General features: G+C 39.5%; 1 protein-coding gene across 8 annotated transcripts in view; it reads right to left on the bottom strand.

The window, feature by feature from the left end:
* ABCC9 (ATP binding cassette subfamily C member 9) overlaps positions 1 to 27,178 on the bottom strand; it is a 153,296-nt gene that overhangs the window by 30,388 nt on the left and 95,730 nt on the right. For all 8 annotated transcript variants that reach the window (XM_073788976.1, XM_073788975.1, XM_073788973.1 and 5 more), the window contains 5 exons: positions 21,059 to 21,288; positions 19,768 to 19,916; positions 19,485 to 19,554; positions 16,972 to 17,129; positions 12,922 to 13,014 (listed from right to left, as the gene is read on the bottom strand). In XM_073788976.1, the coding sequence (XP_073645077.1) occupies positions 12,922 to 13,014; positions 16,972 to 17,129; positions 19,485 to 19,554; positions 19,768 to 19,916; positions 21,059 to 21,288 (700 nt within the window). The remainder of the gene's footprint in view (positions 1 to 12,921; positions 13,015 to 16,971; positions 17,130 to 19,484; positions 19,555 to 19,767; positions 19,917 to 21,058; positions 21,289 to 27,178) is intronic.

Here is a 27,178-nt window from a genome sequence, read left to right as displayed (position 1 = left end):
TCCGGAGTCCGCCATTAGCTCCACCAAAGAGCCTGTAGCCTCCATTGCTGGGTTGCCTCAGGCCAAACAATGAACAGGGGCGGAACTCAGCCCCACCCATCAGCAGACAAACAGATTAAAGTTTTACTGAGCTCTGCCCACCAGAGCAACACCCAGCTCTACGCACCACCAGTCTCTTCCATCAGGAAGCTTGCACAAGCCTCTCAGATAGTCTCATCCACCAGAGGGCAGACAGTAGAAGCAAGAAGAACTACAATCCTGCAGCCTGTGGAATGAAAACCACATTCACAGAAAGACAGACAAAATGAAAAGGCAGAGGACTATGTACCAGATGAAGGAACAAGATAAAAACCCAGAGAAACAACTAAATGAAGTGGAGATAGGCAACCTTCCAGAAAAAGAATTCAGAATAATGATAGTGAAGGTGATCCAGGACCTCGGAAAAGAATGGAGGCAAAGATCGAGAAGATGCAAGAAATGTTTAACAAACACCTAGAAGAATTAAAGAACAAACACCTAGAAGAATTCAAGAAGAAACAAACAGAGATGAACAATACAATAACTGAAATGAAAAATACACTGGAAGAAATCAATAGCAGAATAACTGAGGCAGAAGAACGGATAAGTGACAGACTGGTGGAATTCACTGCTGTGGAGCAAACAATGAAAAGAAATAAAGACAGCCTAAGAGACCTCTGGGACAACATTAAATGCACCAACATTTGCATTATACAGGTCCCAGAAGGAGAAGAGAGAGAGAAAGGACCCAGGAAAATATTTGAAGAGATTATAGTCGAAAACTCCCCTAACATGGGAAAGGAAATAGCCACTCAAGCTCAGGAAGCACAGAGAGTCCCAGGCAGGATAAACCCAAGGAGAAACACGCTGAGACACACAGTAATCAAAGTGACAAAAATTAAAGACAAAGAAAAATTATTAAAAGCAACAAAGGAAAAATGACAAATAACATACAAGGGAACTCCCATAAGGTTAACAGCTGATTTTTCTGCAGGAACTCTACAAACCAGAAGGGAGTGGCACAATATATTTAAAGTGATGAAAGGGAAGTACCTACAACCAAGATTACTCTTTCTGGCAAGGATCTCATTCAGATTCAACAGAGAAATCGAAAGCTTTACAGACAAGCAAAAGCTAAGAGAATTCAGCACCACCAAACCAGCTCTACCACAAATACTAAAGGAACTTCTCTAAGTGGGAAACACAAGAGAAGAAAAGGACCTACAAAAACAAACACAAAACGATTAAGGAAATGGTACTAGGAGCATACATATCGATAATTACCTTAAATGTGAATGGATTAAATGTTCCAACCAAAAGACACAGGCTCACTGAATGGATACAAAAACAAGACCAATCTATATGTTGTCTACAAGAGACCCACTTCAAACTTAGGGACACATACAGACTGAAAGTGAGGGGATGGAAAAAGATATTCCATGCAAATGGAAATCAAAAGAAAGCTGGAATAGCAATAATCATATCAGATAAAATTAACTTTAAAATAAAGAATGTTATAAGAGACAAGAAAGGACACTACATAATGATCAAGGGATCAATCCAAGAAGAAGATATAACAATTGTAAATATATATGCACCTAACAGAGGAGCACCTCAATACATAAGGCAAATGCTAACTGCTATAAAAGAGGAAATCGAGAGTAACACAATAATAGTGGGGGACTTTAACACCTCATTTACACCAATGGACAGATCATCCAAACAGAAAACTAATCAGGAAATACAAGCTTTAAATGACACAACAGACCAGATAGATTTAACTGATATTTACAGGACATTCCATCTGAAAACAGCAGATTACACTACACTTCGTTCTCAAGTGCACATGGAACATTCTCCAGGGTAGATCACAAATTAAGCCTTGGTAAATTTAAGAAAATTGAAAACATATCAAGCATCTTTTCCAACCACAACGCTATGAGATTAGAAAAAAATTACAGGGAAAAAAAACGTAAAAAACACAAGGAGGTTAAACAATGTGCTACTAAATGACCAAGAGATCACTGAAGAAATCAAAGAGAAAATCAAAAAATACCTAGAAACAAATGACAATGAAAACATGATGATCCAAAACCTATGGGATGCAACAAAAGCAGTTCTAAGCGGGAAGTTTATAGCAATACAATCCTACCTTAAGAAACAAGAAAAATCTCAAATAAACAATCTAACCTTACACCTAAAGGAATTAAAGAAAGAAGAACAAACAAAACCCAAAGTTATCAGAAGGAAAGAAATCATAAAGTTCAGACCAGAAATAAATGAAAAACAAATGAAGGAAACAATAACAAAGATCAATAAAACAAAAAGCTGGTTCTTTGAGAAGGTAAACAAAATTGATAAACCTTTAGCCAGACAGTGAGAGGACTCAAATCAAAAAAATTACAAAAGGGCTTCCCTGGTGGCACAGTGGTTGAGAGTCCGCCTACCGATGCAGGGGACACGGGTTCGTGCCCCAGTCCGAGCAGATCCCACATGCCGCGGAGCGGCTAGGCCCGGGAGCCATGGTCACTGAGCCTGCAAGTCCGGAGCCTGTGCTCCGCAACGGGAGAGGCCACAACAGTGAGAGGCCTGCGTACCGCAAAAAAAAAAAAAAAAAAAAAAAAAAAAAATTACAAAAGAAAAAGGATAAGTTACAATGGACACTGCAGAAATACAAAGCATCATAAGAAACTACTACAAGTAACTCTATCTATGCCAATAAAATGAACAACCTGGAAGAAAAGGACAAATTCTTAGAAAGGTATAACCTTCCAAGACTGAACCAGGAAGAAATAGAAAATATGTACAGACTGATCACAAGTAATGAAATTGAAACTGTGATTAAAAATCTTCCAACAATATACATCTACGCGTAGAACAACTCCTACGGAGCACCTACTGAACGCTGGCAGAAGACCTCAGACCTCCCAAAAGGCAAGGAACCCCCCACGTACCTGGTTAGGGCAAAAGAAAAAACTAAACAGAGACAAAAGGATAGGGACGGGTCCTGCACCAGCGGGAGAGAGCTGTGAAGGAGGAAAAGTGTCCACACACTAGGAAGCCCCTTCGCGGGTGGAGACTTCGGGAGGCGGAGTGGGGGAGCTTGGGAGCCGCGGAGGAGAGCACAGCAACAGGGGTGCGGAGGGCAAAGCGGACAGATTCCAGCGCAGAGGATCGGGCCGACCGGCACTCACCAGCCGAGAGGCTTGTCTGCTCGCCCGCCGGGGCGGGCGGGACTGGGAGCTGAGGCTCCGGCTTTTGTCGGAGCGCCGGGAGAGGGCTGAGGTTGGCGGCGTGAACACAGCCTGCAGGGCGTTGGTGCGCCACGGCTGGCCGGGAGAGAGTCCGGGGAGGGGTCTGGACCTGCCGAAGAGGCAGGAGACTTTTACGTCCCTCTTTGTTTCCTGGTGCACGAGGAGAGGGGATTGAGAACGCTGCTTGAGAGAGCTCCAGGGACGGGCACGAGCCGCGGCTAAGAGTGCGGAGCCCAGAGACGGACATGGGACGCTAAGGCCGCTGCTGCTGCCGCCAGGAGGCCTCTGTGCGAACACAGGTCACTAGCCACACGCCCTTCTGGGGAGCCTGTGCAGCCCGCCACTGCCAGGGTCCCGGGATCCAGGGACGGCTCCCCCGGGAGAACGCACGGCGCGCCTCAGGCTGCAACGTCACGCCGGCCTCTGCCGCTGCAGGCCCGCCCCACACTCCGTGACCCTCCCTACCCCCCGGCCTGGGTGAGCCAGAGCCTACGAATCAGCGGCTCCTTTAACCCCGTCCTGTCTGAGCAAAGAACAGACGCCCTCCGGCGACCTACACGCACAGGCGGGGCCAAATCCAAAGCTGAGCCCCTGGGAACTGTGAGAACAAAGAAGAGAAAGGGAAATCTCTCCCAGCAGCCTCAGAAGCAGCGGATTAAAGCTCCACAATCAACTTGATGTACCCTGCCTCTGTGGAATACCTGAGTAGACAACGAATCATCCCAAATTAAGGAGCCCTGTGGATGAAAGGCTCTTGGTGCTGCAGCCAGGAGTCAGTGCTGTGCCTCTGAGGTGGGAGAGCCAACTTCAGGACACTGGTCCACAAGAGGCCTCCCGGCTGCACATAATATCAAACAGCAAAAATCTCCGAGAGATCTCCATCTCAACGCCAGCACCCAGCTTCACTCAACGACCAGCAAGCTACAGTGCTGGACATCCTATGCCAAACAACTAGCAAGATAGCAACACAACCCCGCCCATTAGCAGAGAGGCTGCCTAAAATCATAATAAGTCCACAGACACCCCAAAACACACCACCAGACGTGGACCTGCCCACCAGAAAGACAAGATGCAGCCTCATCCACCAGAACACAGGCACTAGTCCCCTCCACTAGGAAGCCTACACAACCCACTGAACCAACCTTAGCCACTGGGGACAGACACAAAAAACAACAGGAACTACGAACCTTCAGCCTGCAAAAAAGGAGACCCCAAACACAGTAAGATAAGCAAAATGAAAAGACAGAAAAACACACAGCAGATGAAGGAGCAAGATAAAAACCCACCAGACCTAACAAATGAAGAGGAAATAGGCAGTCTACCTGAAAAAGAATTCAGAATAATGATAGTAAGGTTGATCCGAAATCTTGGAGATAGAATGGACAATAGAATGGACAAATTGCAAGAATCAGTTAACAAGGACCTAGAAGAACTAAAGATGAAACAAGCAACGATGAACAACACAATAAATTAAATTAAAAGTACTCTAGATGGGATCAATAGCAGAATAACTGAGGCAGAAGAACGGATAAGTGACCTGGAAGATAAAATAGTGGAAATAACTACTGCAGAGCAGAATAAAGAAAAAAGAATGAAAAGAACTGAGGACAGTCTCAGAGACCTCTGGGACAACATTAAACGCACCAACATTCGAATTATAGGGGTTCCAGAAGAAGAAGAGAAAAAGAAAGGGACTGAGAAAATATTTGAAGAGATTATAGTTGAAAACTTCCCTAATATGGGAAAGGAAATAGTTAATCAAGTCCAGGAAGCACAGAGAGTCCCATACAGGATAAAACCAAGGAGAAATACGCCAAGACACATATTAATCAAACTGTCAAAAACTAAATACAAAGAAAACATATTAAAAGCAGCAAGGGAAAAACAACAAATAACACACAAGGGAATCCCCATAAGGTTAACAGCTGATCTTTCAGCAGAAACTCTGCAAGCCAGAAGGGAGTGGCAGGACACATTGAAAGTGTTGAAGGAGAAAAACCTGCAACCAAGATTACTCTACCCAGCAAGGATCTCATTCAGATTTGATGGAGAAATTAAAACCTTTACAGACAAGCAAAAGCTGAGAGAGTTCAGCACCACCAAACCAGCTCTACAACAACTGCTAAAGGAACTTCTCTAGGCAAGAAACACAAAAGAAGGAAAGGACCTACAATAATGAACCCAAAACAATTAAGAAAATGGGAATAGGAACACACATATCGATAATTACCTTAAATGTAAATGGACTAAATGCTCCCACCAAAAGACACAGATTAGCTGAATGGATACAAAAACAAGACCCATATATTTGCTGTCTACAAGAGACCCACTTCAGACCTAGAGACACATACAGACTGAAAGTAAGGGGATGGAAAAAGGTATTTCATGCAAATGGAAACCAAAAGAAAGCTGGAGTAGCAATTCTCATATCAGACAAAATAGACTTTAAAACAAAGACTATTAGAAGAGACAAAGAAGGACACTACATAATGATCAAGGGATCGATCCAAGAGGAAGATATAACAATTGTAAATATTTATGCACCCAACATAGGTGCACCTCAATACATAAGGCAAATACTGACAACCATAAAAGGGGAAATCGACAGTAACACATTCATAGTAGGGGACTTTAACACCCCACTTTCACCAATGGACAGATCATCCAAAATGAAAATAAATAAGGAAACACAAGCTTTAAATGATACATTAAACGAGATGGAGTTAATTGATATTTATTGGACATTCCATCCCAAAACAACAGAATACACATTTTTCTCAAGTGCTCATGGAACATTCTCCAGGATAGATCATATCTTGGGTCACAAATCAAGCCTTGGTAAATTTAAGAAAATTGAAATTGTATCAAGTATCTTTTCTGACCACAACACCATGAGACTAGATATCAATTACAGGAAAAGATCTGTAAAAAATACAAACACATGGAGGCTAAACAATACACTACCTAATAATGAAGTGATCACTGAAGAAATCAAAGAGGAAATCAAAAAATACCTAGAAACAAATGACAATGGAGACACAACGACCCAAAACCTGTGGGATGCAGCAAAAGCAGTTCTAAGAGGGAAGTTTATAGCAATACAAGCCCACCTTAAGAAGCAGGAAACATCTCAAATAAACAACCTAACCTTGCACCTCAAGCAATTAGAGAAAGAAGAACCAAAAAACCCCAAAGCTAGCAGAAGGAAAGAAATCATAAAAATCAGATCAGAAATAAATGAAAAAGAAATGAAGGAAACAATAGCAAAGATCAATAAAACTAAAAGCTGGTTCTTTGAGAAGATAAACAAAATAGATAAACCAAGCCAGACTCATCAAGAAAAAAAGGGAGAAGACTCAAATCAATAGAATTAGAAATGAAAAAGGAGAGGTAACAACTGACACTGCAGAAATAAAAGAGATCATGAGAGATTACTACAAGCAACTCTATGCCAATAAAATGGACAATCTGGAAGAAATGGACAAATTCTTAGAAATGCACAACCTGCCAAGACTGAATCAGGAAGAAATAGAAAATATGAACAGACCAATCACAAGCACTGAAATTGAAACTGTGATTAAAAATCTTCCAACAAAGAAAAGCCCAGGACCAGATGGCTTCACAGGCGAATTCTACCAAACATTTAGAGAAGAGCTAACACCTATCCTTCTCAAACTCTTCCAAAATATAGCAGAGGGAGGAACACTCCCAAACTCCTTCTACGAGGCCACCATCACCTTGATACCAAAACCAGACAAGGATGTCACAAAGAAAGAAAACTACAGGCCAATATCAGTGATGAACATAGATGCAAAAATCCTCAACAAAATACTAGCAAACAGAATCCAACAGCACATTAAAAGGATCATACACCATGATCAAGTGGGGTTTATTCCAGGAATGCAAGGATTCTTCAATATACGCAAATCAATCAATGTGATAAACCATATTAACAAACTGAAGGAGAAAAACCATATGATCATCTCAATAGATGCAGAGAAAGCTTTTGACAAAATTCAACACCCATTTATGATAAAAACCCTGCAGAAAGTAGGCATAGAGGGAACTTTCCTCAACATAATAAAGGCCATATATGACAAGCCCACAGCAAACATCATCCTCAATGGTGAAAAACTGAAAGCATTTCCACTAAGATCAGGAACAAGACAAGGTTGCCCACTCTCACCACTCTTATTCAACATAGTTTTGGAAGTTTTTAGCCACAGCAATCAGAGAAGAAAAGGAAATAAAAGGAATCCAAATCAGAAAAGAAGAAGTAAAGCTGTCACTGTTTGCAGATGACATGATCCTATACATAGAGAACCCTAAAGATGCTACCAGAAAACTACTAGAGCTAATCAATGAATTTGGTAAAGTGGCAGGATACAAAATTAATGCACAGAAATCTCTGGCATTCCTATATACTAATGATGAAAAATCTGAAAGTGAAATCAAGAAAACACTCCCAAAAAGAACAAAATATCTAGGAATAAACCTACCTAAGGAGACAAAAGATCTGTATGCAGAAAATTATAAGACACTGATGAAAGAAATTAAAGATGATACAAATAGATGGAGAGATATACCATGTTCTTGGATTGGAAGAATCAACATTGTGAAAATGACTCTACTACCCAAAGCAATCTATAGATTCAATGCAATCCCTATCAAACTACCACTGGCATTTTTCACAGAACTAGAACAAAAAATTTTACAATTTGTATGGAAACACAAAAGACCCCGAATAGCCAAAGCAATCTTGAGAACGAAAGAAGGAACTGGAGGAATCAGGCTCCCTGACTTCAGACTATACTACAAAGCTACAGTTATCAAGACGGTATGGTACTGGCACAAAAACAGAAAGATAGATCAATGGAACAGGATAGAAAGCCCAGAGATAAACCCATGCACATATGGTCACCTTATCTTTGACAAAGGAGGCAGAAATGTACAGTGGAGAAACGACAGCCTCTTCAATAAGTGGTGCTGGGAAAACTGGACAGCTACATGTAAAAGTATGAGATTAGATCACTCCCTAACACCATACACAAAAATAAGCTCAGAATGGATTAAAGACCTAAATGTAAGGCCAGAAACTATCAAACTCTTAGAGGAAAACATAGGCAGCACACTCTATGACATAAATCACAGCAAGGTCCTTTTTGACCCACCTCCTAGAGAAATGGAAATAAAAACAAAAGTAAACAAATGGGACCTAATGAAACTTAAAAGCTTTTGCGCAGCAAAGGAAACCATAAAGAAGACCAAAAGACAACCCTCAGAATGGGAGAAAATATTTGCAAATGAAGCAACTGACAAAGGATTAATCTCCAAAATTTATAAGCAGCTCATGCAGCTTAATAACAAAAAAACAAACAACCCAATCCAAAAATGGGCAGAAGACCTAAATAGACATTTCTCCAAAGAAGATATACAGAGTGCCAACAAACACATGAAAGAATGCTCAACATCACTAATCATTAGAGAAATGCAAATCAAAACTACAATGAGATATCATCTCACACCAGTCAGAATGGCCATCATCAAAAAATCTAGAAACAATAAATGCTGGAGAGGGTGTGGAGAAAAGGGAACCCTCTTACACTGTTGGTGGGAATGCAAATTGATACAGCCACTGTGGAGAAAAGTATGGAGGTTCCTTAAAAAGCTACAAATAGAACTATCATATGACCCAGCAATCCCACTACTGGGCATATACCCTGAGAAAACCATAATTCAAAAAGAGTCATGTACCAAAATATTCATTGCAGCTCTATTTACAATAGCCCAGAGATGTAAACAACCTAAGTGTCCATCATCGGATGAATGGATAAAGAAGACGTGGCACATATATACAATGGAATATTACTCAGCCATAAAAAGAGACGAAATTGAGCTATTTGTAATGAGGTGGATAGACCTAGAGTCTGTCATACAGAGTGAAGTAAGTCAGAAAGAGAGAGACAAATACCGTAGGCTAACACATATATATGGAATTTAAAAAAAAAAAAATGACATGAAAAACCTAGAGGTGAAACTGGAATAAAGACACAGACTTACTAGAGAATGGTCTTGAGGCTATGGGGAGGGGGAAGGGTAAACGGTGACAAAGCGATAAAGAGGCATGGACATATATACACTACCAAACGTAAGGTAGATAGCTAGTGGGAAGCAGCCGCATAGCACAGGGAGATCAGCTCAGTGCTTTGTGACCGCCTGGAGGGGTGGGATAGGGAGGGTGGGAGGGAGGGAGACGCAAGCGGGAAGAGATATGGGAATATATGTATATATATAACTGATTCATTTTGTTGTGAAGCTGAAACTAACATACCATTGTAAAGCAATTATACTCCAATAAAGATGTTAAAAAAAAAAAAAATCTTCCAACAAACAAGTCCAGGCCCAGATGGCTTCACAGGTGAATTCTATCAAACATTTAGAAAAGAGCTAACATCCATCCTTCTCAAGCTCTTCCAAAAAAGTGCAGAGGAAGGAACACTCCCAAACTCTTTCTATGAGGCCACCATCACCCAGATACCAAAACCAGACAAAGATACTACAAAAAAACAAAATTATAGACCAATATCACTGATGAATATAGATGCAAAAACCCTCAACAAAATACTAGCAAACAGAATCCAACAACACATTAAAAGGATCATACACCATGATCAAGTGTGATCTATCCCAGGGGTGCAAGTCTTCTTCAATATACGCAAATCAGTCAATGTGATACACCATATTAACAACCGAAGAAGAAAAACTATATGATCATCTCAATAGATGCAGAAAAAGCTTTTGACAAAATTCAACACCCATTTATAACAAAAACTCTCCAGAAAGTGTGCATAGAGGGAACCTATCTCAACATAATAAAGGCCATATACCACAAACGCACAGCAAACATCATCCTCAATGGTGAAAAACTGAAAGCATTTCCTCTAAGATCAGGAACTAGACAAAGATGTCCACTCTTGCCACTATTATTCAACATAGTTTTGGAAGTCCTAGCCATGGCAATCAGAGAAGAAAAAGAAATAAAAGGAATCCAAATTGGAAAAGAAGAAGTAAAATTGTCATTGTTTGCAGATGACATGATACTATACATACAGAATCCTAAAGATGCTACCATAAAACTACTAGAGCTAATCAATGAAATTGGTAAAGTTGCAGGATACAATATTAATGCACAGAAATCTCTTTCATTCTTATACACCAACAATGAAACATCAGAAAGAGAAATTAAGGAAGCATTCCCATTTGCCATTGCAACAAAAAGAATAAAATACCTAGGAATAAACCTACCCAAGGAGGTAAAAGACCTGTACTCAGAAAACTATAAGACACTGATGAAAGAAATCAAAGATGACACAAACAGATGGAGAGATACACCATGTTCTTGATGAAAATGACTATACTACCCAAAGCAATCTACAGATTCAATGCAATCCCTATCAAATTACCAATGGCATTTTTTACAGAACTAGAACAAAAAATCTTAAAATTTGTATGGAGACACAAAAGACCCTGAAGAGCCAAAGCTATCTTGAGGGAAAAAAATGGAGCTGGAGGAATCAGACTGCCTGACTTCAGACTATACTACAAAGCTACAGTAATCGAGACAATATGGTGCTGGCACAAAAACAGAAATATGGATCAATGGAACAGGATAGAAAACCCAGAGATAAACCCATGCACCTATGGTCAACTAATCTATGACGAAGGAGGCAAGGATATACAATGGAGAAAAGACAGTCTCTTCAATAAGTGGTGCTGGAAAACTGGACAGCTACATGTAGAAGAATGAAACTAGAACTCTCCCTAACACTGTACACAAAAATAAACTCAAAATGGATTATGGACCTAAATGTAATACCAGACACTATAAAGCCGTTAGAGGAAAACATAGGAAGAACACTCTGACATAAATCACAGCAATATCTTTTTGGACCCACCTCTTAGAGTAATGGAAATAAAAACAAAAATAAACAAATGGGACCTAATGGAAGTTAAAAGCTTTTGCACAGGAAAGGAAACCATAAACAAGACGAAAAGACAACCCTCAGAATAGGAGAAAATATTTGCAGATGAATCAATGGACAAAGGATTAATCTGCAAATATATAAACAACTCATGTAGCTCAACATTAAAAAAACAAACAACCCAATCAAAAAATGGGCAGAAGACCTATATAGACATTTCTCTAAAGAAGACATACAGATGGCCAAGAGGCACATGAAAAGATGCTCAACATCACTTATCATTAGAGAAATGCAAATCAAAACTACAGTGAGGTATTCCCTCACACCGGTTAGAATGGGCATCATCAGGAAATCTACAAACAACAAATGCTGGAGAGGGTGTGGAGAAAAGGGAACCCTCTTGCACTGTTGGTGGGAATGTAAATTGATACAGCCACTATGGAGAACAGTATGGAGGTTCCTTAAAAAACTAAAAATAGAACTACCATATGACCCAGCAATCCCACTCCTGGGCATATACCCTGAGAAAACCATAATTCAAAAAGAGTCATGTTCCACAGTGTTCACTGCAGCACTATTTACAATAGCCAGGTCACGGAAGTACCTAAATGACCATTGACAGACGAATGGATAAAGGAGATGAGGTACATATATACAATGGAATACTACTCAGACATAAAAAAGAATGAAATTGGGTCATTTGTAGATACGTGGATGGATCTTGAGACTGTCATACAGAGTGAAGTAAGTCAGAAAGAGAAAAACAAATATCATATATTAACGCATATATGTGGAATCTAGAAAAATGATACAGATGAACTGGTTTGCAAGGCAGAAATAGAGACATAGATGTAGAGAACAAATGTATGGACACCAAGGGGGGAAAGCGGGGCAGGGGGTGGTGGTGGGATGAACTGGGAGATTGGGGTTGACATACATACACTAATATGTATAAAATGGATAACTAATAAGACCTGCTGTATAAAAAATTAATTAATTTAAAAACAGAAATCAATACATGTTTGCATTTAGCACTGCAGAAATATATAATACTTTAAGATGTTGATTTTCTAGAGTAAATGAAACATTCAATGATGCCACCTTCTTTTCTGATTTTACCTGAACAGGGAAAACAGGGTCAGGTAATTCTTTGTGTATTAAGCAGACACTCTTGATGAAAAGCTTGGGATATTACTCTATTTACCAACATTCAAGAAAACTGATTAAATCTTAAAATAACTTTGGTATAATAATATTTCTTTTATTATTATTATTAATACATTTATTTTAACTTCTATGTTGGGTGTTTTTCTGCTAACCACTGTGGTTAATGCCTTACATGCATTATATCATTAGTCCAACAAGCCTAAGAATCGAAACTGATTTCCCCATTTCAGAGATGAGGCTAGGGAATTTAAAAGCCTGGTCTAAACCCCACAGCTAGTATCCTTCCAACATGATGCTTAATTCTTTCTTTATTCTTATTAAAATTTCAAAAGATTAAACTCTGTGATCATTTACTGCCACGTTTTTCTTACTACTAGTTTAAAACACGGCCACACACACAGTGGGCATCCAAAAATGGGAGCAATGATCAGTTATATGTAGCTAAATATTTGCTGATGATGTAACTGCCTAATCAACAAAAGGAAAACATGTTTACTCACCTAAATGCCCGAATAGTGGTGAGTCCTTCAGCAGTTTCTGAGAAGTGGCAAAGCAGAGGGAGCTGGGTAGTATCATCAAGTTCCTGGAGATCCCTAGGACAGAGACAAGTGCAAAAATAAACCTTACACTTCTTCAGACTCATAGACTACTGCATTCATTCTAAATTAAGGTTATTATTTGTCATCGCAACTATTTTCCTCCAGCACTCAATTAACAAGAACTTCAACAGCTTACAATCTAAAGAGGAAGGGAAAGATAAGTACGTGTAATAAATAGAGGTCCAGGCTGAATATTATGTGTTGTACAAAAATATCAGCTTTGTATCACAGCTAAAGTAAACTGTTATGGGGATACAGAGGAATGAGCAATTAATTTATATGTAGGAGATGGGAAATATTTTCTTTGAGCAGGTGGAGATTTAGGCCACATCTTAAGCATGCGGAGGGCTTCAACCAAACAGACAAGAAGAAATGCATTCCAGCTGAGGGAACAAACAAGAGCAAGCACAGAAGACTAAATAACTGGCAAGTTCAATCTGGCTGGTGCCAGAACCCTTTGTGTTGTAGTGGGAAAAGGCTGGAAAAACAATGGGCAGGGCTAGACTGTAGAAGATCCTGGATGGTCTGGGAGAAAACACTGAGGACTAGAAATAAAATGATCAGAGCTGGGTTAAAGCAACATAACTTGGGAGACAGTGTAAAGGATGGAAGAGAATCAGTGAGTAAAGATAGTCTATGTAAGAAATTTATTTAGAAGTTCTTAATTATTGTGATGTGGGTGAAATTTAAAATAAGGGGAGATTGTGAGTTCGCCTACTAGAAGTAGCTTTCTAAAACTGCTACAGTCAACTCGTAGCAGAGTGAATAAGAGAGGAGAGCCACACAGATATAGAAAACAAACCTACGGTTTCCAAAGGGGATGGGGGGAGAGATAAATTAGGAGTTTGGGATTAACATATACACACTACCATATATAAAGTAGGTTAACAACAAGAACCTACTGTATAGCACAGGGAACTATACTTAATATCTGGTAATAACCTATAATGGAAAGTAATCTGAAAAAGAATATAAATATATGTGTGTGTGTGTATAACTGAATCACTTTGCTGTACACCTGAAACTAATACAATATTGTAAATGAACTATCCTTCAATTAAAAAATAAACTAAAATGAAAAAAGAGAGGAGAGTCAAATATGACTTGGTAATTACTCAGCAGCCTTGGAAAATGACAGTACTATTTACCAGGATGGGGGACAGAGAATAAAGATATTTGAAGAAACAGGTAACGAGTTTGGCTTCTGCCACAATGAAACTGAATCCCTGCCTAAATGGAACTTGTATTCACTGGTCCTCCGAGTGTAAATATATATTTACAGGTATATAAAGCACTCAATGAATGTCTGGTGGACAAATGCCTGAGTAGGACCCTTTCCATAAAGATGCACACTCATGATAACTTTTTAAATCACATAAGCTAGCGTTTCTAGAAAATAGGCTAAGATTTATATCACACATTTCAAAACATGCCTGTTTTTTTCTTTTTAGCCTTTTTTCTGTCTTTCTCGGGGTCTTTGGGGTCGAGGGAATGAGAGTAGCAGTGCTAACATTCACCTTCCAGAGTCAAGGGAACCGAGTACACTGTTAACGTAATCTTCAACTGTTAGTTACATAATCTTAGGCCATACTGGGTTGCCTGGGTCATCCCACAACCAAACGCAAAGTCTTTTTTTTTTAAGTTTCTAAAATGGATTTACTCACTTCAGAAACTGCAATGAGGGCAGGGAAAGAGAGAGGGGGGAGGAGGATGAATATGAAGGAATGTAAAGAGTCTGCTATTTTTAAACAGAAAAGGGGCTATTTGTAAATTTGACACAAGTAACAGGTGGTCACTACATTGAGGTTTGTCATGAAAGGGAAAAAACGCGGAAGGAGGAAACTCTGCTTATAGGACTGTATTTTATGGAACCAAAAAGGTGAGGGTACAGCTTGATCATGTATTCTTGTAAGCAGGAAATGTTTACTTACAGAGCTAACCACACATGAGGTCTTTGATTTTAGATATTCAAAATTTCATGGCATGTCCTATAGCTAGTGCCCCACCTTCATTCCCTTGGGTGTTTACAAAATAGTCTGTTAGGGCTTCCCTGGTGGCGCAGTGGTTGACAGTCCGCCTGCCGAGGCAGGGGACACGGGTTCGTGCCCCGGTCCGGGAAGATCCCACATGCCGCGGAGCGGCTGGGCCTGTGAGCCATGGCCGCTGGGCCTGCGCGTCCAGAGCCTGTGCTCCGCAATGGGAGAGGCCACAATAGTCAGAGGCCCGCGTACCGCAAAAAAAAAAAAAAAATTGTTAAACTGCCTGAGCTTTCCAGCATGGGTGAGTCCTGCAGAACCTCAGCATCTAGAAGCGACTTTTTGTCTGTGAGATTTAGTATAATGTGGTCCTATTTGCGAACTTTCATAGAATTTCAAAGAAGAATGGCTTATAATCCATTATCAATGTTTATCCTTTAAAAATAATTCATCCCCTGCATATTTTAACTATCAATGTTAACAGATTATTCTTACTTATAATGAACAGAATTCACAATTCAAATTTGTAATGAACTAAGAATATTTGCCTGGCTTTTGCACTCAATTTGTATTGCCCAGGAGTGAAAACAGGCCCAAATGAGTATGACACTGAAGTAAACCATGACGGTTGAATATCAGTGGTGAGAAGGCACAGTGAGATTTGGAAACAGCCAGCAGAAATGAAGTATCTGAACTTTTCTGCCCCTCCAGCAAACAGCCTCAACAATACCAGAAAACAAAACGGAACAATAATACCAGAAGAAATGAAAGAGCGAATTTGATGGCTAGCCTCTTCCTTTTGGTCTGAACTTGCTACAAGCAAAGGGAAGAGGCTAGGGATGAAAACGCATCCCTAGATTTAACATAGCATTTGATTTAACATAACATTTGAAGGATCCTAATTCACAGCCCTGAGGGAGAAACAACTATATATATATTTTTAAATTAAGAAATGTTGCAGATATAACCAGAGGTTCCCAACAATAATCTTGCCTTTTCTTGTTACCTGATTTTTTTCATTTTCCCTGCGCTCAAGTCCTATTAAATCTTTTCATTTTACTGAATAAACTCAATACCTGCCTTCCTATTCAAGCACTTGATCCACATATAAGGGTTACCTTATTTATTTTTTATCTTCCCAAGAGACTGTAAGTTTCTTGAGAATCGTTCCTTGCCATGTTGATCTCTTGCTCTGCCACATGGCTTACACAGTTATTTACAACACACAATGCTTGATAAGTGTTTGCTGAAATAAAGTGATTACTGCGATAATATAAAATTTACTGTATTATTTAAAGCATGGACTTCAAAGTTAAATTGGAAATTTCAAAGCAACTGGTACTATATTTCACTTAATTTTTCAACATCTCAGCAAATGACAAATCTTATATTAACAGAAGAATTTACAATCCATGGCTATCTTTTATTTATTTGGCTGGATATTCAAGGGCGTGTTAAATGATCCAATCTAACAATTTCCAACCTCTTAAAGTTACAGCACTCCTACCAGACATTCAAGATTCTCCACTTTTATAGTTATCACTCTGATTTATCTCTTTAACCTCTTTTTACTTCTCCTAATCTTTTATGGAGTGCATTTTACTCATTTGAAAATATTTTACTTTTTTTCCTCCCCACTTGTGGAATATAACAATATTAAATCACTTATTCTTTGGGACTATATTTGATTTCATAAGTTTTCTGTCAATGCCATGTTCAGAAAAAGTACCATGGAATGAAAAATTGGGCTCAATCCACTTGTTAATATAAATCCAGAACTATGTAAGGCTTAGATAACCAATTACAGAAACAAAATATCTCTTCAAATGAAACACAGTATCAGGATAGGTTTCTTCTAGTTAAATTAGATTTCATTTCCAAATTCCATACCTTATCTTGAAAAATGTTACAGCCAATCTGGATCACAATCAAATACATGGGCTTTTGAAGATGAATAGTGCATTGTTTTACTTACTTAGAGGCCACTCGGAAGTATTTCTGGATAAAATAAAAGGCGACCCCAAGAGGCACAAGTGCAACCAGGAACACAGGGGTAGCATAAGAAATCATGCCAATGGCAGACACGCAGAGCAGTGTTGAGCGAGTTAGAGATTCCAAAGTTGGAGGGATATGCTGTTAAAAAGGTGGTTTGAAAGGAAAATGTTTTAGCTCAAATAAAACATTGGTTATAAGGCAACAAATCATTAATTTATTTTTATTTTTTATAAATTTATTTATTTTATTTATTTATTTTTGGCTGCATTGGGTCTTCGCTGCCGCACTCGGGCCCTCTCTTGTTGCGGCGAGCGGGGGCCACTCTTTGTTGCGGTGCGCGGGCTTGCAGTGGCTTCTCTTGCTGCGGAGCACAGGCTCCAGGCACGCGGGCTCAGTAGCTGTGGCTCACGGGCTCTAGGGCGCAGGCTCAGCAGTTTGGCACACGGGCCTAGTTGCTCTGCAGCATGTGGGATCCTCCCGGACCAGGGTTCAAACCCATGTCCCCTGCATTGGCAGGTGGATTCCTAACCACTGTGCCACCAGGGAAGCCCTCAAATCATGAATTTTATATTAACATAGTTATATAATTAGTTCCAAAAGTAGTATACAAACATTTTCATTATAAGCAATTCATCACTCCTTCAACTTCACTCACTTCCCATTGTTTATCCATCAACCTATCTACTTATCTTTGGTCAGTTATTTACCTATCTACCTATTTATCTTGTGGGATTTTATACAAATAGCACTATACTCTAAACGTTATTTGTCCATTTGCATTGAACAAGATGGATTGTAAACCTTCCCATGCCACTATATACAAATCTATTTCTTTTTAACAGCTGCATAGCATTAAAAAACATATTTAGCTATTCCTCTATTAATTTAATTTAATTGCTTGCTCATATTCTTTGCACATTTTTCATTGGCTTGTTTATCTTCCTTATTGATTTTTCGATGCTCTTTATGTATCATCGATGTTTATCCTCTTTCTTTACATAGGTTGCCAGTTTTTCTCCCAATGAATCTATTACATTTTAAATATGTCTCTGATGCTTTTGGCTCAATAGAAGTTTAAAATTTTAGAGTCATTTCTGTTGGCCTTTTCTCTTATTGTTTCTGAGTTTTGTGTCTTACTTATAAAGACCTTTCCCACCCAAAATTCTAAAACTACTCTCCTACATTTTATTTTATAGTTTTGGTTTTAGATGGCCCTCTTTATTACATGTGAATTTGCTTTGTATTTTATAGGTAGTTAATTGTCCCAACACCCTTTACTGAAAAAATATTCCTTTTCTTACTGATTCAAGATATACTGGTGTCTTTGAGTTTTCCACTTTGTTCTTTTGATCTGCTTGTTTTCTGTGATCATCAGAGTGTTTTAATTTTATAGTATTTTTTAGGTATCTGATAGGGAAATTGTATATATATATATATGATTTTTATGATTTTCAGATTGTTGGATCACTTTTCTTCATATTATGTTTATTTTTCTTTTCATAGTTTTTGTTATTATAAGTGAAATTTATTTTTCACATAATTTTTAATTGGTGTAGAGAAAGTTACTGAGTTTTATATCGTATGTCTTATGTAGATATTCTGCTTAACTTCCTAGTTGGTTCTTTATTGTACTGACTGTTTTGGAATCTCTAGGTAGCAAGAGCATCATCTTCCAAATAAGGAGTGTTCTGTCTCTTCTTTTCCAATATGTATTTCTTAGGAAGTGTTTTAGGTGTAGCATGACCTGACACCAATATTGTGAAAACATCAAAATTTTTCAGCATACATTTTAGTCAGCTGCATGCACCATTCTTTTACTAAATTGATGGTAATTTAGGTGTTTTTAAGGCCACTCTAGAAAATCAGAAAAGGAAAGGGCTGGATTTGCCAAGTCTTTGCTCAGTCACCCTAAGGAGTCAGTTCATGAGGTGATCCAATTTCGGAGTTTGAGGTCTTTAACTTCAGGACAAACTTCTAGAGCCTAAGGACCTAAGACTAAACTGGGCATCCTTGAAATATTCCTTAAGATATCACACCATCTAAAGTTTCTCTCATTCAAGAGCCAATCTAACAAAAGTAAAGGACATCTAAGACAGCTCGGTATTCCATTCTTTACTTCTGGGAGACACTCTGTGTTAATACTAAGCTTTAAGAACTTTACAACACCTCCACTGCGAATGGTGATACAACACTGATCAAAATCACTTCTTTTTACATAAAAAATTTTAATGTTCATTCTTTGCTATTTCTCTTTATTTCATGCTGATTCTCTAAGTATCCTCTTCCACATGCATAAATTTTTTTGAATTAAGGTTTTCCTTTAAGATTTTATTCCAGAAATCATTTATGCATATATGTAATATTGATATGAATGCTTTCATTTAAGTTTTAGAAATCCTCTATTGTTAACAGGAATCATGATTTATCTTAAAATGTTATTTAGCTTACACTGAGAAATTTATTTTTGAACTTGGAAGTAACTCGGGCACTCACCTGATCAATGATATTTGTATCAGCTGAAAAGCGGTTGAGAATCAGTCCCAGTGGTGTGGTATCAAAGAATCTAGGGAATGAACAGATTGGAATGTATAATACTAAATTATCTGGAACCTAAACACTGCTAACAGTCATTTTGGGGTCATAAACGTGAGAAGATCCCTATTGATCTGTTGAAAGACTGAATAAATTCTTTAAAATTTCACATTTCACTTCAATTAAAAATGCATGTTTTTATGATTTTCTGTGTGGGAGTAAAGTAAATAACTACTTTTTTTACCTTATTGGTCCGAGAATGATCTTATTGAGGAGATTGTGATGAAGATTTTTGGCAGCTGTGACACCCATCCATTCCACAGTGAGAGATGTAACAAGGCAGAGGAAAATACCTGCTCCACAAAGTATGCTAAATCCAGCCACATAGTAGGTCTAAAAAGCAGCCAACACAAGAAAGCACATAAGAAATTATCAACTGACACCCAACATCAAAGTCTGGCAATATCAACTTCATTATCTTGCATCAATTTAGACAGTGGAAGGAGTGTAGTTCTTGGAGACTCCTTCACCTTCCTTTAAGGTTTGCCTAAGGGCAGATGAAGCCTTAGAGTCTGTTTTCTGGTTTGAAATATTCTTGACGTTTTACATCACAAAGCTCATTCTTGCTATCCCTAATCTCAGAATGACCAGCTAATTCACTGGTTAAAATCAAATACCATCAGAACAACAACAGAAGCCCAGTGTGTATATTACGCATAAACCCATATATCATGTGTATAACTCCCTTGAATCCAAATCCAAGCATTATCTTTAAATGCCTCTTATGATATATTTCAGGTCGTGCTCTAATTAACTTATTGAATCATTACAAAAGTCCTGTGACAGACATGGACAACAGACCTGTGGTTGCCAAGGGGGAGGAGGGTGGGGTAGGTATGGATTGGGATTTGGGGATTAGCAGATGCAAACTATTATATAGAGAATAGATAAACAACAAGGTCCTACTGTATAGCACAGGGAACTATATTTATTATCCTGTGATAAACCATAATGGAAAAAAAAATGAAAAAGAATATACATAGGGCTTCCCTGGTGGCGCAGTGGTTGAGAATCTGCCTGCTAATGCAGGGGACACGGGTTCGAGCCCTGGTTTGGGAAGATCCCACATGCCGCGGAGCAACTGGGCCCGTGAGCCACAACTACTGAGCCTGCGCGTCTGGAACCTGTGCTCCGCGACAAGAGAGGCCGTGATAGTGAGAGACCCGCGCACCGCGATGAAGAGTGGCCCCCGCTTGTCACAACTAGAGAAAGCCCTTGCACAGAAACAAAGACCCAACACAGCAAAAATTAATTAATAAACTCCTAAAAAAAAAAAAAAAAAGAATATACATATATATATACAACGGAATCACTTTGCTGTACAGCAGAAATGAACACATTGTAAATCAACTATACTTCAATAAAATAAGTTAAAAACAAAACAAAAAAACACCACAAAATTCCTGTGACGTATAGAGTATTCGTATCTAACTAGATAAAAGGGTATCACTGTTAATCTCAACATTTCACTGTACCTGATCAGCTTTTCCAGTATTGTTTATACTGTACTCTGAGGTCCATGTGGCCAGCCAGTAGTCTATAGCTACAATGACGGAATGCTTCAAAAGCTTAGAGAAAATCATCAGGAAGAGCAAGAAGAATCCTCCAGAGGTGAGGTACCGCCAACAGGTCTTCCATGGCATTTTAGTCCTCAGCCTCATTACCGTGGACATGTTATCATCCTCATCTTCCTCCTCCTCTTCCTCTGCATACAAAACACTTTTTAAATCTTCTCACAGGCAATGGGAAGATACAATTTGTATTATCCACCCTCTACACACAAACCTCCATCAAATTCATAGAAATACAAATATTAGTCTTAGAAATTTAAAGTGCTTTTAGCAGGGAAAAACTTCATTTAAAAAATAGATGAGTGCCCATCAACAGATGAATGGATAAAGAAGATGTGGTGTATATATACAATGCAATAATTCTCAGCCATGAAAAAGATGAAATGTTGCCGTATGTGACAACATGGGTGGATCTTGACGAGGGTATTATGCTAAGTGAAACAAGTCAGACAGATAAAGACAAATACTGTACAATTTCACTCATATGTATAATTTTAAAAAGAACCAAAAAACCCAAAATAAATGAACAACTCAAACCACACAAAAACACACATGGATACAGAGAATAGAGTAGTGGTCACCAGAAGAGAAAGGGGCAGGGGAGGGGGATGGAATGGGTAAAGGGGATCAACTGTTTTGGTGGTAAGCATGCTGTAGGGTCTATAGAAGTAGAAATATAATGTTGTACACATGAAACTTACATAATGTTATAAACCAATGTCACCTCAATAAAAAATAAGTTAAAAGATACGTGAAAATGAATAAATAAATGAAAGAATGAGTGACTGAAAAGATAAACATAAAATCTACGTCTGGATGAGTTCATTTGCTGATTTATTACATATCAAACTAACTAGAAATATAGACTAGAAGTTCACTAAGTTATTGAAGGAATGGTGTTGCCAAAAACACTACATGACAGGCCTGCAAATATTTATAATTTTTTGAACTCTGCATTTCTGAATTTGTAAAACTGCACCAGGAGGAGACAGTCTCTGAAATTTGTGCATAGCTCAAGAGGGAATAATCCATTATCTCTATGGCTAGTTTTAAATGTGGTCATGGAGGAGCATAGGCAAAAAGAAACCTTCCAGAAGGCAAAGCCAGGGGACAGAGGACAATGTGCAGGGATGTCCTCTCAGCTCCTTAAGCCACTTGGAAACTTCTAGATGGTTATCTTAAGAACATACTCCATTACAACGACAGGGAATTTTGGTATTTCCTGAGCAGCAAAATTTAATCGTTCGTATGGTCTAGTGACTGTTGTGGATTTCCCATTCTTTCTTTTCCCAAAGGCAGTTTTCATTGCAGTCATTCTGTATGCACTCCACTACTGTATAGTGAGCAGGTTGTGGGTAGGAAAGATAGATAATTTGGTTTACAGGTTATCAGACAACAAAGATCTAAGTGTGGATATGATGGGAAGACTGAGCATCACCAAGGATCCTAATATTTAAGCTGGATACAAAAAATGAACAGGTCTCAGATAATCTACCCTTTGGTAAGGGTGGGTCCAATGTGTGAGAACAGGATTCGAAATTTGCATGATCAAAGGGGTGGACACTTGCAGACTGTGTTTCCTCAATATCCATTCTCTGTTTCCATATTAATTGAAATTTCAGCTTGCCTATAGCTGCCCAGTTAAAACAGCATTTCTTCACTTCCCCAGAACCTAATCTGTCCAGATGATGAGCTGGCCAATGGTTAGCAGTAGAAAAAAATATGGGCAACTACTTTGTTTTTTCCCTTCCTGGTGGCTTGAACAGACATACGGACAGCACCAGGAGGAGCAATCTACTAGGTAATATGCACCATATTGGACTCTTTGATATAAATTATTTCCTTCTACTCTGTAAGAAAAGTATTATTATCTTATTTTATACCTGACAAAATGGATTAACACAGCAAGCCCAGGGCAGGGTCAGCCTCTCAAATGCTATATTCACTACTGAAATACTGGAGAGAGTAAATGCAGTTCTAGAGGCTGTCTGTTTACAGCACCAGACATTCTTTTTGTTTGTTTGTTTGTTTTTGCTTTTGCTTTTGTGGCCATGGCATGTGGCTTGCTGGATCTTAGCTCCCTGCCCAGGGACTGAATTCCAGGGCCATGGCAGTGAAAGCACTGAGTCCTAACCACCTGACTGCCAGAGAAGTCCCCAAACATTCTTCTAAGACTTTCTTAGGGGAGACCTTCAAGATGGCAGAGGAGTAAGACAGGGAGATCACCTTCCTCCTCACAAATACATCAGAAATACATCTACATGTGGAACAACTCCTACAGAACACCCACTGAACGCTGGCAGAAGACCTCAGACCTCCCAAAAGGCAAGAAAATCCCCACGTACCTGGGTAGGGCAAAAGAAAAAAGAAAAAACAGACACAAAAGAATAGGGACGGGACCTGCACCTCTGGGAGGGAACTGAGAAGGAGGAAAGGTTTCCACATACTAGGAACCCTTTCACTGGCGGAGACAGGGTGTGGAGAGCAGAAGCTTCGGAGTCACGGAGGAGAGCGCAGCAACAGGGGTGCAGAGGGCAAGCGGAGAGATTCCCACACAGAGGATTGGTGCCAACCAGCACTCACCAGCCCGAGAAGCTTGTCTGCTCACCCATCAGGGCGGGTGGGGGCTGGGAGCTGAGGCTCCGGCTTTGGAGGTCGGATCTCAGGGAGAGGATTGGGGTTGGCTGCATGAACAGAGCGTGAAGGGGGCTAGTGCACTACAGCTAGCCAGGAGGAAGTCCTAGAAAAAGCCTGGACCTGCCTAAGAGTCAAGAGACCATTGTTTCGGGGTGCACAAGGAGAGGGGATTCAGAGCACCGCCTAAATGAGCTCCAGAGACAGGTGTGAGCCACGGCTATCAGCTCGGACCCCAGAGATGGGCATGAAATGCTAACGCTGCTGCTGCAGCCACCAAGAATACTGTGTGCAAGCACAGGTCACCATCCACACACCCCTCCCACCGGAAGCCTGTGCATACAAAGTCACGCTGGCCTCTGCCGCTGCTGGCTTGGCCCCGCATTCCAATTATAACTACTGTACCCTTCCCTCCCTCTGGCCTGAGTGAGCCAGAGCTCCCTAATCAGCCACCGGCTTAACCCTGTCCTGTCTGGGTGGGGAACAGATGCCTGAGGGTGACCTACATGCAGAGGTGGGGCCAAAACCAAAGCTGAACCCTGGGAGCTGTGCAAACAAAGAAGAGAAAGGGAGATCTCTCCCAGCAGCCTCAGGAGCAGCGGATTAAATCTCCACAATCAACTTGATGTACCTGCATCTGTGGAACACCTGAATAGACAACGAATCATCCCAAAATTGAGGTGGTGGACGTTGGAGCAACTGTAGACTTGGGGTTTGCTGTCTGCAACTGACTAGTTACTGATCTTTATGCTTATCTTAGTATAGTTTTAAATTTATTTATTTATTTATTTATTTAGACTAGGGTCTTCGTTTGGGGTCTTCGTTTCTGTGCGAGGGCTTTCTCTAGTTGCGGCAAGTGGGGGCCACTCTTCATCACGGTGCGCGGGCCTCTCACTATCGCGGCCTCTCTTGTTGCGGAGCACAGGCTCCAGACGCGCAGGCTCAGTACTTGTGGCTCGCAGGACTAGTTGCTCTGCGGCATGTGGGATCTTCCCAGACCAGGCCTTGAACCCGTGTCCCTTGCATTGGCAGGCAGATTCTCAACCACTGCACCACCAGGGAAGCCCTTAGTATAGTTTTTAGCGCTTATTATCATTGGTGGATTTGTTTATTGGTTTGGTTGCTCTCTTCTTTTTTTAAATTACTTTTTTATTTTAATAATTTTTAAAAATTTTAATTGTTTTATATTATTATTTTTCTTTCTTTTTTTCTCCCTTTTCTTCTGAGCTGTGTGGTTAACAGGGTCTTTGTGATCCGGCCTGATGTCAGGCCTGAGTCTCTGAGGTAGGAGAGCTGAAATCAGAACATTGGACTACCAGAGACCTCTAGGCCCCATGTAATATCAATCAGCGAGAGCTCTCTAAGAAGTCTCTGCCTCAGTGCTGAGACCCAGCTCCACCCAATGGCTAGCAAGCTCCAGTGCTGGACATCCCATGCCAAACAACTAGCAAGACAGGAACACAACCCCATCCATTGGTACAGAAGCTCGCTAAAATCATACTAAGTAGACAGACACCCCAAAACACACCACTGGACATAGCCCTGCCCACCAGAAAGACAAGATCCAGACCCACCCACCAGAACACAGGCACCAGTCCCCTCCACCGGGAAGCCTACACAAACCACTGAACCAACATTACTCACTGGGGGCAGACACCAAAAACAACAGGAACTACAAACCTGCAGCCTGTGTTAACCCTAAACACAGTAAGTTAAGCAAAATGGGAAGACAGAGAAATATGCAGCAGATGAAGGAACTAGGTAAAAATCCACCAGACCAAACAAATGAAGAGGAAATAGGTAGTCTACCCCCCAAAAAATTCAGAGTAATGACAGTAAAGATTATCCAAAATCTTGGAAAAAGAATGAAGAAAATACAAGAAATATTTAACAAGGACCTAGAAGAACTAAAGAGCAAACAAACAATGATGAACAACACAATAAATGAAATTAGAAATTCTCTAGAAGGAATCAATAGCAGAATAACTGATAAGTGACCTGGAAGATAGTGGAAATAACTACTGCAGAGAAGAATAAAGAAAAAAGGATGAAAAGAATTGAGGACAGTCTCAGAGACCTCTGGGACAACATTAAATGTACCAACATTCGAATTATAGGGGTCCCAAAAGAAGAAGAGAAAAAGAAAGGGTCTGAGAAAATATGTGAAGAGATTATAGTTGAAAACTTCCCTAACATGGGAAAGGAAATAGTCAGTCAAGTCCAGGAAGTGCAGAGAGTCCCATACAGGATAAATCTAAGGAGAAACATGCCAACAACTATTAATCAAACTACCAAAAATTAAACACAAAGAAAAAATATAAAAAGCAGCAAGGGAAAAACAACAAATAACATACAAGGGAATCCCCATAAAGTTAACAGCTGATCATTCAGAAGAAACTCTGAAAGCCAGAAGGGAGTGGCAGGACATATTAAAGTGATGAAAGGGAAAAAACTACAACCAACATTACTCTACCCAGCAAGGATCTCATTCAGATTTGACAGAGAAATTAAAACCTTTACAGACAAGCAAAGGCTAAGAGAATTCAGCACTATCAAACTAGCTTTACAAAAATGCTAAAGGAACTTCTCTAGGCAGGAAACATGAGAGAAGGAAAAGACCTACAATAACAAACCCCAAACAACTAAGAAAATGGGAATAGGAACACACATATCGATAACTACCTTAAATGTAAATGGATTAAATGCTCCAACCAGAAGACACAGACTGGCTGAATGGATACAAAAACAAGACCCATATATATGCTGCCTACAAGAGACCCACTTCAGACCTAGGGACACAACCACTGAAAGTGAGGGGATGGAAAAAGATATTCCCTGCAAATGGAAATCAAAAGAAGGCAGGAGTAGCAATTCTCATATCAGACAAAATAGACTTTAAAATAAAGACTATTACAAGAGACAAAGAAGGACACTACATAATGATCAAGGGATCAATCCAAGAAGAAGATATAACAATTATAAATATTTATGCACCCAAGATAGGAGTACCTCAATACATAAGGCAAACGCTAACAGCCATAAAAGGGGAAATCGAAAGTAACACAATGATAGTAGGGGACTTTAACACCCCACTTTCACCAATGGACAGATCATCCAAAATGAAATTAAATAAGGAAACATAAGCTTTAAATGATATTAAACAAGATGGACATAACATATTTATAGGATATTCCATCCAAAAACAAAAGAATACACTTTCTTCTCAAGTGCTCATGGAACATTATCCAGGATAGATCATACCTTGGGTCACAAATCAAGCCTTGGTAAACTTAAGAAAATTGAAATTGTATCAAGTATCTTTTCTGACCACAGTGCTATGAGACTAGATATCAATTACAGGAAAAAAACTGTAAAAAATACAAACAAATG

The sequence above is a fragment of the Tursiops truncatus genome, chromosome 11 (assembly GCF_011762595.2).
Source record: "Tursiops truncatus isolate mTurTru1 chromosome 11, mTurTru1.mat.Y, whole genome shotgun sequence".
NCBI lineage: Eukaryota > Metazoa > Chordata > Mammalia > Artiodactyla > Delphinidae > Tursiops > Tursiops truncatus.
Note: the sequence above shows the minus strand (reverse complement) of the source record. Positions and strands in the feature narration are given on the sequence as shown.